Source organism: Paroedura picta, chromosome 6, assembly GCF_049243985.1.
Source record: "Paroedura picta isolate Pp20150507F chromosome 6, Ppicta_v3.0, whole genome shotgun sequence".
Lineage (NCBI taxonomy): Eukaryota > Metazoa > Chordata > Lepidosauria > Squamata > Gekkonidae > Paroedura > Paroedura picta.
Window position 1 is genome coordinate 75,242,800 of NC_135374.1, and position 15,964 is coordinate 75,258,763.

At 39.1% G+C, this 15,964-nt stretch overlaps 1 protein-coding gene and 1 long non-coding RNA gene across 18 annotated transcripts in view; one reads left to right on the forward strand and one right to left on the reverse strand.

Moving 5' to 3' along the window:
• Positions 1-9,751, reverse strand: part of LOC143840083 (uncharacterized) — a 63,774-nt gene extending 54,023 nt beyond the window's left edge. For 10 of the 11 annotated variants that reach the window (XR_013232016.1, XR_013232019.1, XR_013232009.1 and 7 more), the window contains exon 1: positions 9,627-9,751. This is a non-coding gene — a long non-coding RNA (uncharacterized LOC143840083). Of the gene's footprint in view, positions 1-1,949; positions 2,136-9,626 lie in introns of all 11 variants that reach the window. The other variant, XR_013232014.1, reaches the window with a different exon arrangement.
• MAP3K15 (mitogen-activated protein kinase kinase kinase 15) overlaps positions 1-15,964 on the forward strand; it is an 85,894-nt gene that overhangs the window by 24,222 nt on the left and 45,708 nt on the right. For all 7 annotated transcript variants that reach the window (XR_013232008.1, XM_077343095.1, XM_077343089.1 and 4 more), the window contains 3 exons: positions 1,685-1,878; positions 5,234-5,402; positions 6,157-6,263. Coding sequence is in view for 6 of the 7 variants with exons in the window: in XM_077343095.1 (XP_077199210.1) it covers positions 1,685-1,878; positions 5,234-5,402; positions 6,157-6,263 (470 nt within the window). In the remaining variant the exon portion in view is untranslated. The remainder of the gene's footprint in view (positions 1-1,684; positions 1,879-5,233; positions 5,403-6,156; positions 6,264-15,964) is intronic.

Here is a 15,964-nt window from a genome sequence, read left to right on the forward strand (position 1 = left end):
CAGAAATTTAGGAATAATCAGTGTGCGGAGTGCTTGAAGTCCTCACTCCCTATGTCCATGTTTTCACTGAATGTCCAATTCTTGCACATGTTGCCTGTCTGAGCAAAACCCAAGTGTTTTATTTCCCCTAAATCGTTGCTTCTCCAGATTCCTCAATTCCTTTCCCACTAATCAACCATGGTTGCATTGGTACTGTTGCAAATACTAAGTGTGAAATTTAAAAAGTTAAGACCAATTTAGAATATTTGTGCCGGACCCAAAGGGACATAAACTGAGAATAGGAATACACAGTTCCCAGATCTGTTTTAAATCTGATAATGATGAATAAGATATTGAGAATGTGCCATCCCTACAAACTGAATTAAACCAATAAACCCTTCTATTTAGGAAGATCCAGCATTTAAAAAAACCTCTCTGTATGGAAATTTACCTTTTATGTGTAATAATGATGGTGAAATATCCTTCTTAAAACCATGAAAACAACTTATGATCTGAGGTTGCCAGTCAACATGAGCAATTAATGTGATACATGTAATCCAGTAAATAGAGCACACTGATACTCATACAGAGTTTGTTTCTAGTTCAAACTTTAAAAAATTTGCTTTGTAATGTAGTACAGTGTGTTACAGATTGAATGATCTCGATGTGTTTAGCCTATCCCTGTGCTTTTGTCTTGAATTTAGGAATCTCTAAAAAGGCTTTAATCCTCAGCAGTCCCAACACAAATATAAGAGCATCTTTCCATGCCATGATTATAGAGGGGAAAGTGTAGGAAGGATGTAACAGAGTAACTTGTCAGTGTCATTTGTTTTCCCATTCTCTTCTCCTTTCCACCTGTTTTCATCAATGGCACTGAGGGGCTGAGGGGAATGTAGTTCTTGATCATGCTTGAAGGGGGCACATGTCAGACCCAGGAGGTTGTTCATCCCCATGATGCAGAATATTTGCCATCTTGTTGTTTAGATGGCAGCTGAACACTGTACCCCTGCTTTCCTCCACCCTATAAGCCACCAGGGTTTCATTTGGGGTGGATACAAGATTTCCACAAGCCTATATCATTTACTGAAGCTTAGGTCAAATGCTGCATACCTAGCTGTATCCTGAATACTTTGGAAATATTAGAACTTATGTTCTTGCTTCATAAGAACTTCTAAAAAGGTAAAGGTAAAGGTATCCCCTGTGCAAGCACCAAGTCATGTCTGACCCTTGGGGTGACGCCCTCCAGCGTTTTCATGGCAGACTCAATACGAGGTGGTTTGCCAGTGCCTTCCCCAGTCATTACCGTTTACCCCCCAGCAAGCTGGGTACTCATTTTACCGACCTCGGAACGATGGAAGGCTGAGTCAACCTTGAGCCGGCTGCTGGGATTGAACTCCCAGCCTCATGGGCAAAGCTTTCAGACGGCTGCCTTACCACTCTGCGCCACAAGAGGCTCATTAAGAACTTCTAAACGTATATTAAAACTGCGGAGCTTCACAACACAGACTTTCATATGTAAATAGGCGACTTTTTTGTTACATTGTTAATGATATCTGAAGAAGTCATGGCTTATGATAGTTAATGATAAATATTTAACTGATAGGCCCTTCAGACAGAGTATGTCAGAGTTCCTGTTTTCTGAATGATTCCTGCTAAGATCATTCCATCCGTGTCTATAACTGTTTCCATGCCTTGTTTTCTTCAGGCTTCCAGTGGCAATTACTACTTCATTCCATACATTGTAACACCTTGTGCTGATTATTTTTGTTGCGAAAGTGATGCCCAGCGGAGAGCTTCTGAGTACATGCAGCCTAACTGGGATGTCATCCTGGGGCCTCTCTGTGTGCCACTGATGGACAGGTTTATCAGTCTCCTCAAGGACATCCATGTCACATCTTGGTAATTTTCCTGCTATCTTGCCTTTTCAGGTTTTCATGATTAAAAAAATATGCCAAGGATACTTAACATACAACATTCTCACACCATCCATTGCATTCGGCATGTGCTTAATACAGTTGTTGACTTGTTAGTATCCTTTTTGTAGTCCACCTTTCTTACAGGAAGCCTCAGTAAATGCAGCAGTTCTACTCAATTAGCTGTAGTTGCTTATATTTCTTTCCCAGTGTCAGGAAGCAGACTCAGAACTGCTAACCCAGCTGTTTAGAAAATAAGAGGTATAAATAAAACAAATATTAATTTCAAAATCTACAGTTGTAATAAGATGTGGTGAAATCAGTATCCTTCCTGGTGTGGTGTCTCTTATGTTCTAGGCAGGGGTAGTCAAACTGCGGCCCTCCAGATGTCCATGGACTACAATTCCCATGAGCCCCTGCCAGCGTTTGCAGGAGGGCCGCAGTTTGACTACCCTGTTCTAGTGTCTTAGGGGTGTAATTGTACCCTGCCACAGCCATCTGTACCCTGATAGATCTTACATTCATCAGTGAAAGATATCACACTTTTTTTGCAGTAATGCTTGTAAAAGCATTTGCAGTATTGCTTGTAAAACTCATTCCTGGCTGCTCTGTAGATATGCTAGTTAAGGAAGCTTGCTGTGGAGGTAAAGGCCAGAGGGCAGCTAGAGCAGGGGACACCAAGTTATGTTGTGCTGTAGATGAGTAAAATAGTGATAATTTTTAAAAGAGTTGATCGCTTATTAATGTACAAGGTTAATTTAGTGTACTCATTACTATACACCTCAAAATAGGTATTTCTCTTTATATTACTTCACTTCTTTAATGTTGTTTCTTATGAAGCTCAGCTACATAAATCACAATTGGGGCCCTTGTTCTGGACTTATGAACAGATGGCAAGAGTACCATTTGATGAGCCCTCAGGGAAAGGTGGGCTAAAAGTTTGAGAAATATATCAAACGTCTTTCTGTCTTACTGTACCATGGTGACTAGGGAGTTGCTGCTTCTGTGCAGCTGAGATACAGACACATGGATCTCATGATCTTAGCCTACAGGATGGTCTTTAAGAAACCATTCAATCTTAAAAAGAGTTATGGAAAACTTTTAAATTTGTTGTATAATTAAGGTTGGCTTCCATAAAAGAATATTGCATGGATTTTTTTTTCTATATTTGTTATGAACCAATGCATATTTGTCTGCTTTTATGTATGTACACAATGGCTTTAGACAGTCTTTTGACAGGAAATTATTGAAGCATTAATTAGTTATCTATCCATTTAGTAAAGTAGTAATCCAGAATAAAACAAAACAAATGGGAGAGCTGCAAGGATTTGCAGGGTATCTCATTTCCCTGAATATTTATTTATTTCATCTTTCTCTTTTCTTGGAAACCTCCATATTGTCTCCCCTTCCCTGCTTCCTACTCTCTTTCTTACACACCAGCCAACCAAACTTCCATCTGCCTCTAAACTTCAACTGTATTTATAATTTATTTATTTAATTTGTGTTTCACCTTTGTTCCTAAGCAGCTTACATTGTTCTCCTTTCCTCCAGCTTATCTTCCTATCATTTTTATCATCACACAGATAGCTCTGTTAGCTTTACATGACCTCTGACTGAATACAGACAAAGGCCATGCCTCTTTGTTGCTTTTATTGGAATCATTTTCAACCTTCAATACAGTAGACCATATCATCTTGTTTGGGTGCTTGGAAACAAAAGTTGGTATTGGGATGCACCTGAACTGGCTCAAATCATTCTTCTTGGATTGGAGTCAAGAGTTGCTATGGAAAACCAGTTATCATCATTGTGGGACCTAAACTTTGGAGTTGCAATTCTAATCCCCATGTTTTTTTATTCTCAAAGTAAAGGTATTAGGACAAATCATTCATAAATTTGGGGTTGGTTGTCATCAATAAAAGGATGATATCCACATCTATATGTCCTTATACAAAGTAGAGGTCCATAATTGCTACATGGCTAATGTGGTAAAATGGCTAAGAGAAGCCCCTTAATACGGCTGATCTGACCAGTGACATGGAGACTAGACTACTGTAATATATTGTACGTTGGTCTCCCCTTAGAATGAATTCAGAAATTCCAATTTGTGCTGAATGCCATGGCTTGAGTATTTTTGGGAGCTAGGTAGAATTACTCCCATTATTCAGTCACTCCACTGGCTGACTATCAGTTATTGGGTTTAATTTAAGTGATTAGCTATCACGTACAAAGCTCTTCATAGTACTGGATCATAGAATCATATCTGCATGTCTGCCTCTCTCTCTATGAACCACCACAGCAGTTTCACTCTTGGCAAAATAAACACTCAAAAACATGACCTTCAAAACATTAGTTTGAATATTAAAGCACTGCAACAGTATCTGTGCTGTTGTTTGCATGTACTAAATTATATCTGTTTATTTAGAAAATGTAACCTACACCAGGCATTAGCCTGAAACTGACCAAACCCAAATAACATCCACAGGTCCCCCTCAGACATCCCCTCCATGGCCTAAACCAGTCTTTCTGGGGGGCTTAGCCAAGTTTCTGTTCCTGTTATATCGTTGTTGTTTAAGACCATTGAAATTGTGTTATTCAGAACCACTGTTAGATTATTGTTGATGTATTGACTATGTTATATGTTAGGTCATCCCATGTATCCCCCCGTGATGTTATATGTAAACCGCCCTGAGCCGTATGGAAGGGCGGTATAAAAATCTAATGAAATAAATAAATAAATAAATAAAATAATATACTAACCCTTTCGACACCTACTTGACACTACAATAAACTCTTTAAAATAACAGTAAATTGTTGATAACAGAGCACAATACTTTCAACAGTATAAAAGTCATTAATAAAATGGTCAAAGTTGTATTTCACTTAGGTGATGCCTTATAACCCCAAATAATATTATAACCCCAGTTTATAGACATGATTTCCTCCAGGTTATACCACTTGGACCAGCTTAATTTCTAAGACAATAAAAGCTTAGTTACAACCTTGTTTGTAAAAGTATTCCAAAATAAAATATATTGGTCAGGATTCAAAGACCCCCACATAGTATGCTTTGAGTGACAAAACAAAGAACAGCCTCCTATGCTACCACATGACGGTCTGAGGAAAGTTTCAAAATGTGATTTTTGATAGGGCATGAGGGCCTGCCATTTAAAGTAAAAAAAAAATCATCTGAATGCTGAAGTAATGCCTTTTATTTCAGCCACTGAGTTAGGTAGTTCACATCCTAGTATTCATGCTTCCTTAGTCCATATGTTCTGTTTTCAGGTTTTAACTAGACATTCAGATTCCTCCAATGGTTTTTCTCTCTCCACTTATTCCATTAGCACATATTACAAGGAAACACTCCTGAATGACATTAGAAAAGCTAGAGAGAAGTATCAAGGAGAAGAGTTGGCAAAGGAACTGGCCAGGATTAAGCTTCGTATGGATAATACCGAAGTTCTGACTTCTGACATAGTAATAAACTTGCTTCTGTCCTACCGAGATATCCAGGTATGTTATTTTACCAGAAATAATGTGGTTTTTAAAATCAATTTATTTGTCCTGGATTGCAAAATTCTTGTGCTGTTTTCTAGGATATTTATTAACTTCCATCACAAGCTGAGCAATGATCCATGTGATTATTTTTGTTGCTTGACTCTTGTCTAAGATCGTTTATGCACTGGAGGTTTCATGCCAGGCTGCAGGCTGCAGTTCTAGCCATGGCAAGTTGCCCCACCTCTTCCTGCACCCACACAGGGGAGCATTTGGCCCGGTGCACCTCATCTGCCCTCGATTTGTACTCCTGCATGAGAGCTGGGGCAGTGAAGTTCCCAGTGCAGAAACAGTCTTTATGTTCCTTAATATACTGCTTTTATTTAGTGGAAATCTGACTTTTGATAGATGTAAATCAGAGTTCTTACCTGTAAGGCCACTTTGTCATTTTTCTGCAAGCTTCTGTTTGGATGACAATGTAAACATCTTAAGAGAAATGTCAGCCATTTTGTAGAATGACATGAAAGGACAAGTTGCATTTATCCCTAATTCCCATGTCCCAGTGAAGGTAGATTTTATTCCTTGTGGGTAGAAACTATCTTGCTTGCCAATTCTACCATTTGATGAACTGGCTTTCAAGGAGAAAGAGCTTAGTTTTTCTAATAATTTGTTGGTCCTTGTCATATTTTGTGAAATAAGAAAGGGGAAGTGCTATTTGATGATGTATTTTGATGACTAATACTTTTTCATTGTCTTTTCCAACTGATGCTAGGACTATGATGCCATGGTAAAGCTGGTGGAAACACTGGAAATGCTGCCGACCTGTGAGTTGGCTGATCAGCACAATATTAAATTTCACTATGCATTTGCATTGAATCGGTAAGATTAAATCCCGTGTATCATAAATAGAGATATGTACTTACCCATTCAGTACAGAGGCATCCTTGAGTTGAAAAACAAATAATCATGGATTAAATTACACTTAGTGTATGAGATTATGAGGAAGTTTGGAAGCTATGGCTGTGTTCTGTTTAAACTTTTAAACTCCCCATTCATATATTTCCTGAACTCTATGGGGCTTTTTGCACGGCTTCAAAATAGCACAATGGTTGCTAATTGAAAACGCTACTAATTTGCCTTAACGCACGGCGTCGTAGACAATCTGCAACACTCCTGAAACCAATCAGCAAAAAGCGCTTCGTTGTGGCGCTTTTAGGGGAATCCCAAAAAGTGGATTCACCCTCCGGAAAGCGATACACTCCTGCAACCAATCTGCAACAGTAGCGAAAAAGACCTGTGCGTTCCCATTGTTGCGGTTTCTTCAAAGTCCCTCCTCCTGAGCCTGTCCTCCAAACTTCCGGCGAAGCGATCGCCATTTTTTTTCCCCCGAGCGAGTGGAGATCAACGCACCGGCGAGCCTCCGTTTAGCCAGTGAGGCTTCCCAGGCTGCAGTCCCTCCTCAGAGCTGTTTACAGTCACAAGAAGCCTGCAGAAGCCCGTTTGCTGATGTATTTTCCCTTTATTTTTCACACTGTTTCGGCTGAAAATCGCGCCCGTGAGGGGGGGGGAGGGGGGATTTTTTTCCCCACTCCGAGGCAGCGCGGCCACAATCAAATGACAGCTCAAACAGAGGCTTCCCGGCTTCAGTCCCTCCCCTTCAGTCACTAAGCACACACATTTCACACACACATTTCACACACACATTTCACACATTCCATTCAGCCGAAAATCGGGCCCGTGAGAGGGGGGGGGGATTTTTTTTTTTCACTCTGAGGCAGCGTGTTAACGATCAACCGATCAAACGACAGCTCAAACACCCCAGGCAGCTGGATGGGTCTCTCCGTTGCAACGAATCTACCCAGATTCGTTACAATGGGTCTGTTTTTTTTTTTTTAAAAAAAACCTTCCTTAAAGGGAAAGGAGCTGTTTGGGAGCATGCTAACGGCTGCCCATTGGCTGCTTGACGGCCAGGGGCGGGACGAGCTTGGCAATAGCGCTTCCTTTCTAGCGATTTCTGCCGAGACCGGAAGCCTGTGGGAAACGCTAAAAAACGCAACTGATTCCACTACAAAGGCAGGTATGCATAACGACGAATTCCACTATTTTAAATGGCGATTTTTCATTCCGCAAACAATTTGCAACAAAGATCCCCGTGCAAAAAGGCCCTATATGTTCCACATATTTTAAAAGCTCCCCTACATTTAGGCTTAATCAGATTCTGTTTAGTAATCAATTCATTTCTTAGTGAAACAGAAAAACAATTTAGTAAACATTTTCTCACTTACTTATGGTGGCATTTTAAAAAAAAGGAGTTGCATGTTCCTGTGATTCTATAACAACAAATATCATAAGTGCTGAGCATACTGTTGGAAACTCTGGGATATCCTAATTTGGTTGGAAAACAGGTTCAGAGCTTTGGCTTCTCCTTAAATCTTCTGTTGCTGCCTCCAAGTTTGCTGTTTCTTTCTCTTGTTACACATAGGCCCATTATGCACGGGGGGGATAGTGCACATTCGGGGTGGAATGGCGGCGACTAAAATAACCGATAACGCATGGTGCCAGCTGCAACCAGCTGCAGATTCGATGCATGCTGCCGAAAAAGCCGCATTAGCGAAACGCGGAAGAAAGCGCAGCTTCTGGGTGACTGGGGCGCAACCAGAAGCGGTGCCGGGGTCACCACGTGCATAATCGGTTACGTGCATAATCTGGGTTTTGCTGCCATTGCATCCCGTCCCGTGCATAAGCGGTTTGCTTCGCTTCTTCCCCCCTCTGCGTTTTCCATGTGACCCGAAATCGCCGTTTCGGCGGCCGTGGCATAATGGGCCATACTGTGAATAAGCAGAGTAGCAGTCTAACAATCACAAGTCTTAAAGCAATACATAACAAGATTAAAATATAATTGATGCATAATGATGATTAATATTTAAGGCAGCTGTATTGGCATGATTCAAGATGATACAAAATATATTGATTTACATGTACACATGGTCCATCAAAATCAATCTTGTCCAGTCAGACTAGAAGCAGCTCTTCAGGGTCTCAGACAGAAGTCTTTTACATCAGCTACTATCTGGTTCTTTTAACCAGACATCCTTGGGATTAACTTGGGACATTCTGCTTACAAAAACCCCTCATTTTAGAAATAACATGTAAGATCTAGGAGCTGTCTAAGTTTATGACTATTTTAACTATTGGCATATCATGGATTGTACAGGGACAAATTATAATAATCCTTCTCTGTAATTTTGAAGAGACTTCTATAGGCATAGTTTAGAGCAGGTGTGTTTTCCTAACTGTTGAGTCACTGATCTAATATAATTTGACATTTTTTGTGAATTCTGTTAACATGTTTGAAAAATAATAATAATTTACTGAATACAGATATTCTTAGGACAAACGCTTTCACTACCAAAAGATAACCTACAATTTTTGTAGAGTTCCCATTCGGTTAATAATACTTTCATTGACTTTTAAAAACTTCCCATCAATTGTTTTGATCTTGGTAACACTATTAAAATAGATATTTTTTAAAAATGTCTTTCATTTTATAGCTCAGCAACAGAGACTAGATAGTTACCTTAAAAATGAAAGTAGGGATTCAGAAAACATAACAGATTTTTAAAATATTAAAATGACATATCAGTTGCTGATTTTTCATAGGTGGATGAGGGGAAAAATAGCTGGCATAGGTGACTGGAGCCAAGTCCAGGAAGATCTGGACATTCTTTTCCACCTGACTGCCACCCCAGTTTTGCTATGAACTTTCACAAACACCACATCAAAGCAGGTTTGAGAAAACTTTCAGGAAAGCCAGCAGAGGTCCACAGTAGCATCATTATGCTATGGGGAAGAGCAGGAAACATCTGCTTTTCAATAACAGAAGTAAAAAAATCCATGTATAAGTGATGTCTCTTGTATCAGGATATATATTCCTACGTGCATGACAAAAATACCAAAATGGGATATGTAGTATAATCCATACTGTAGGGGTAAAGGTTAAAGGTACATATCAGCATATTCCTGGCAGTAAAAAAGAAATCTGTTAAATTTTCTCCATTACCAGTATCCACTGTAGATGTGTATCTTCAAATATATAGGCACATTGATTACTTACCCCTATTGGACCTCCTTTCTGAAAAAAGTGGATGGCAATTATTTTATCTCCCTATCCATAACTCAAGAACTTGGAACCACCTAAAGAGATTGGTAATCAGTAGAATTCAGACAAACAAAACAAAGTACCTCTTCATACAACACACAATTAATTTATAGAAACTGCCTCTGCAAGATGTAGCAATGGCTGTTCATTTAGACCCTCTTTTCATCAGACTGATCTGCGGGTCTGATCCTTTTTGCATGTAGAAAGGTTGTTTACCTAAATGCTGCACCAATCTTTGTTCTCCCAGAGTTCCCCTTCTGGGATAGAATGTGTGGGAATGATTAACTGCAGACCGATTGACCTCAGTGGACATAGATTGTAGCACTGTTTAGGATTGCTTTATACATTTTAAAAAATCTACTTGGCTAACTTGAGCCAGACATTCTCTCTCAGTCCACATCTCATGTGAGTTTTGTGGTAGTAAAGGGATGAGATAAATTAACTGAGCCCATGTGAGTTTTTTTTAATCTGGTATTCTTTATCAGCAGGCATTTCTCCTGAAATGGGGGAGATTTATATACTGCCTTTAATGTGGAAAAGAAGAGAGTGAATTTGGATTCAGGAATGAGATGAAATTTAAGGATATTGCTGAAAGAGAAAGTGGGAACAGACCATGACTGACTGGAGAAGAGGGAGGGGAGTGAGAATAGTGCAGCCCTTGGGGAAAAGAAGAAAGGGTGAAAACATGTAAAGAACTATAATGCAGAGAAAACAGAGAACTGTTTTCTCTGCATTATGATGCATGTGGGGGTACTTCTACCACTGTATAAGTGAATGAGTCAAATGCCTCTCAGAGATCTCTAAAGGGGAATAGAATTAATTGAAAATAGGTTCAAACAATAGTGGATAAAGAGAAATTCCAGACTCCACAATAAAAATTTGATAGTCATCAAGATACTTTAAGACAATTTTTGCTGCAAATTTTTTAAAAATAAAACTAGTCTTCTGCTATCCAAGCCTAGTATAACACCTCTTTGGAGCATCCAGGTAGCCACTATAAGACTAGAGGGAACTTTGTTTAATCTAACAGGGGTCTTCTTACACTTTTTTCCACTGGGGTTTGTGATATTTTCTGGGTTCTGACTCATGAAAATTATTTTGTTCAACTTCATCATGAAAATGTCAGCTGAATCACCTGCATTTGTGAAAACAACGGAAAATATTAGTGAAGTAATAGAAAAAATACATCAAATTCGGATTTCTTTGTATAACTTGTTTTTTTCTGTGCCTTGTATAAAGAATAAAAATACCCACCTCAGAAATAGAAATGGGTCAGTCACACTGTGATTCTCCAAAGTGACTAATCAATCATCTATCTGTGCCAAATAATTATTGCATTTCCTCAACTTAGCATTGTGTAATAAGGCTAATTATCGTTCCTGGGGTCATTGGAAGCAGTGAAAGCAGAAAGTTACATAACAAGCAGACCAGATTAACTGGAAGGAAAAAGCAGCTACAGCATTTGTTTAATACAATCACAGGAGCACTGGTGTAACATAGGGCATGGATCCAACATGAGATCCATGTTGATCAATGGAGGAACAATATGTGATGGCAAGTTCAGGAATCCCACATGGAAATATGGCACTGTGTGGTCCCCTTGCTACTTCAGGGTTAGAGCCAGGTGCCAGTCTCTGGTCTGAACATAACACAGAATTGTCCCGCCTACAAGACCCCTTATGAGGGATCTCCAGACCAGGGGAATAAGGCATGCAAGCTTAACCTCCCAATAAATTGGATATAGCCTGATGTCCAAACTGCTACAGAGATGAGTGACAGTGCAGTTCCAGCCAAAACTCCTACAACCACACTCAAGAAAGCTGGTCATTGTGGATGCTGTGAAGCCAGTTGTTCTGAACCAGTTCTGAGAACTGAATGAATGCCTGAAAGAAAGCCATCTGTCTGAAGGAAATGTCCAGGAGCTGTATGATGGGGCTAGTTATTTATTTATTATTTCTTTTCTTATACAGCCCTCCCATATGGCCCAGGGCGGTTTACATGGGAACATTGTGGGATACATAGAACGTTATACATTAATAACAGTAACAACAATATATCAATAACAATTCCAACAGTAAAATAAGTTTAACAGGTTACCATAATTATTTCATTGACCAATTTCGATATAACAACTTTAACAACGCCCCTAGGGAGGTTAGAAACATTCAGATTATGGAGGGTATGATTTGAGGGGGACTGCCAGACGTTTCTAGGTCAGATTAATTTAGTCAAATGCCTGGTAGAAAAGCTGCCTTTTGTAGCCACACTGCTCACTTTTTTGTCACACTCCCTAGAACAGACTTTCTCAATAATAGGTGGCAGTGATGTACACAGGTCCAAGAGGGCCCCAGCTGTGGGTTATCCATGGTCGTTGGCCTGGTCGATACATGCTCTGGCTTTCAAATCTCCGTCCCATCTCCAGATCTGAAGAGGAGAGGACTAGGGCAGAGCCAACACCAATGTTTTGTAATGCCAGATCTATGAACAGCAAATCCTTGCAGGGCACAAGGTAGACCTAGTGTGTGTGATGGAGACCTTGTGCAGGAGGGTGAAACTGTTGCCCTGAAAGATCTGTCCCTACATGTGTTTTCATTCCTTCATCAGTCTCAGCGGCAGTGATGATGTGTCCCACCTTGTGGCCCCAGATTTCTGGTCACTTTACTGAATATGGAAACAGTAAAATATGCAAACATTATGTGTGAACATGCCAAAGAAATTATCAAGGAAGAAAGCTACCATGAGTCATTTTCAATGGTAAAAAGGTAAAGGTCAAGGTATCCCCTGTGCAAGCACCGAGTCATGTCTGACCCTTGGGGTGACGCCCTCTAGCATTTTCATGGCAGACTCAATACGGGGTGGTTTGCCAGTGCCTTCCCCAGTCATTACCGTTTACCCCCCAGCAAGCTGGGTACTCATTTTACCGACCTCGGAAGGATGGAAGGCTGAGTCAACCTTGAGCCGGCTGCTGGGATCGAACTCCCAGCCTTATGGGCAAAGCTTTCAGACAGCTGCCTTACCACTCTGCGCCACAAGAGGATCTTTTCAATGGTAAATTACTGCAATTAAAAGTGCTATTGATTTTGTTGGTGTGCAGCAAAACTCAGATTGAAAATTGAAGCATAGATATTTCACACTGACATGGCGATTTTGTGGTCTGCCAAGCTTCTACAAAAATAGATCTTTAAGAATATTACTGAGTTTGATGCTGTTTTCTATTATTAGTTTTAAGCTGAGTTTGCATCTCAGGTCACCCATGTATAAAGCATTCTACTAGATAACATACTTTCCTAAGAAGTCTATCCATTGAGTTTTTTAATTATCTAAGTCTGAAGAAATTTAAGGCAAGGGAATAAATAACCGCAGAGTTTCTTGTAGATTTTTAATGCATTTAATAGTCACTGAATATAATTATCGTAGATTAAACATTTTTTTTCATTTCTTTCATTTTGTTGCCAGTCTAAAGCTATCAAATGTAATAGGCAAATCACCTAAAATACTGAGTGTGCTTATTTTAATCATTTATGAATGACTTCATCATACTTATTATAGACTCAGCTGTTCTGTATTTTCATTACTGTGCAATCTAACACTGAGGTCATGTTTATATATGATATCCTGAGTAGCAAACTATTGATGATAGCTATTTCAAGGCTGAAGTCATAGAGTAAATATCACTTGTACACAAGCAAAGGGGAAAAAAACAGACTTGTTGCTGAGATGAACGGTAAACATTCTTCAGCCCAGTGCCTTTGGGTGTCTTTAGTTATTATTGAATTTAATTGTAAGGTAGGAGAAATACCTCTCAGTGTACAAAACAAAACCGTACATTACAGAGACATGGTATCTCATTCTAATTCTGTGCTGTCCCACTTGAAATCTGGGTGAATTCCCAGGCTCACATTCTTCTTGTCCTAAAATGGTTATCTTTGCAGTGTTTTGTTTTTTCTTTAAAATAAATATTGACCATGAGTAGTTGTTACTTTGCTTTTTAGTCAGTTACCATTCAGATACATTGGAGCTGGTATGCTGAAAGGGCATATCTTGAGCAGAGATGTGAATGTCCAGGAAAAAATCATGAATTAATTGGGGGGGAAACTGATTTCCCGGGCGGTGGGCTTCCTAAATTTTCATTGAAAGGCTTCTTAAGACACTGTCAATTAAAGGCAATATTTTATCAATAGTGTTTTAGAATCTCCTACCTTACAAATAGTTTTTAGAATCTGGATTATAATTTCTTGTTGTGTTACTGTGTTTTAAATGTAAAAAAAACACGCAGATAACTTAATGACATAATTGTAATAGGAATTGGGCAATTAAGTCTACATCTGTATTATGTGCCAGGACTTTTTGCTAACCCAGCTAACCCAGCATGGGTAGAAGTATGCTTTATACAGTTATTTGTAGGTTCCCCCCTTTTATTTGGTTTGCTTCAAATGTCAGTGTAATATACATTATTACCTTTTTGTGCACAGTATTTTGAAAAGTACCAGAAAGTTTAATGACTCTTCAGTGAGATCTCATATACAATGTTACTTCAAAACTTCTTCCTAGAGCCAGGGATGGGCAAATCATAAACAACTCTGAAGATAGGATGATAAATAGTTTAAATCTCATTGAATGTTCATAGGACATTTTAGGCTGCAAAGCACTTTTTCATTGTAGGAAATGGCTTTTAGGCTGCAAAGCACTGTTTGTTTTAAACTTGCAAATATTTTTCCCTGTTTGCTTGAACGTTTCTTTAACAAGTAAATAGAGAGAGTGAGTTTTATATTTGTTTAACTTGTAAGGTACATCTGCCTTGATTTGTTTAAGAACCCTGCACTAGTTATGTCAATGAAAATACTTCATCACCTGTAATTAGAACTCCACTGATGACTATAAAAGTTAAAAACAGGCAGTCCAATATGTGGAATAAAAGCCCCCTAGTCTCTAGTGTCACTCTTGTTGTGAAATTTCTTGCTTGTGATCAGGTAAACTTAAAGCTGTTGCTACCATTAGCTTTTCAATTACATAATATCAATGTAGATCTAACTTTGCTTATATTTAATAGAAATTCTATGTAGAATTTTTTAAAGATGATCTCTGTAGGGTAGATACATGGATCAGATAGATGTTATAATGAGCAATTTTAATTGTATATTTTTGGTTTTAAATGACTGTACCATGGATGTGAACAAAATAAATTGTAATAAACATTAAAGATTATTCTGTTATGAAAGCAGAGTTTATATTTGCCCTCTCATTGTGGTGGCTATTCTCAATATGCTGATGATACCCAGTTCTATATTTCTTTGTCAAGACTGCCCTGTCCCCTGTAGGTGATCTGAGGTAGTAACCAGATCTGTGGTTAAATAAGGTGGAAAAGGTTGACGTTGAAAAGATATAGGTGATTCCAGTGGTCCCTTTTCTATTTGGTGTTCCTACATCTTTGAAGGGTTACACCCTCAGAAGGCTTGGCTTTGCTCACATGAATGAAGCTGTACCAGTGGGGGGGGGGGCTGTAGATAGCCAGGTTAGGGTTATAATTAGCTTAGAAGGCAAAAACCAGTAACTTGAACTAATCAGTAACCAAAGGACTGACTGACAAGGATCAACTGCTCAATTAATATCCTAGTGTTTATTTTCAGCATTTCAGACTGAGAAGCATGTTAATTCAGTTGTGTAAATGCTTCCTTCAATCTTACAGAACGGTAAACTCTAATTGATTCAGAATGCTGTAGCCTTCTTACTAATGGAACTAGGATAATATATATATTTCACCTACTCTATAGTCAGTCCTTTGGTTACTGATTAGTTCAAGTTACTGGTTTTTGCCTTCTAAGCTAATTATAACCATAACCTGGCTATCTACAGCCCCCCCCCCCCCCGTACAGCTTCATTCATGTGAGCAAAGCCAAGCCTTCTGAGGGTGTAACCCTTCAAAGATGTAGGAACACCAAATAGAAAAGGGACCAATGATTCCATAGTAGAGCATCTGCTTGGCATGCAGAAAGTCTAGGCTCAATCTCTAGCATCTGTAGTTTAAAAGGATCAGGTTGTAGGTGATGTGGAAGACCTCCACCTGCAAACATGGAGAGTTACTGCTAGTCTGGCTTTGATGAACCAAAGTATATAAGACTACGTCATGTGCTTTCATGGGCCTACCTGGTAGAATGACCTCCCTGATGATGCCAGGAAGGTCCTCATACTTCTGTACAAATTCTATTTATTACTATACTCTATTTAGAAAATTGTTTTTATTAAAGGGAATAGGGATGCGACAAAATTGGGTTACACAAGAAGACAGTTTTATAAAAGGGACAAGGTTGTTTTAATTGTCTGAACACTTTATAGAGCTTTCCCCCTCTTCTGTCCATATTTATTGTTTATTGGATGTGTTATAGTTTTTTTGTTTCATTGTTTCTGACCATCCTGTGTAGTT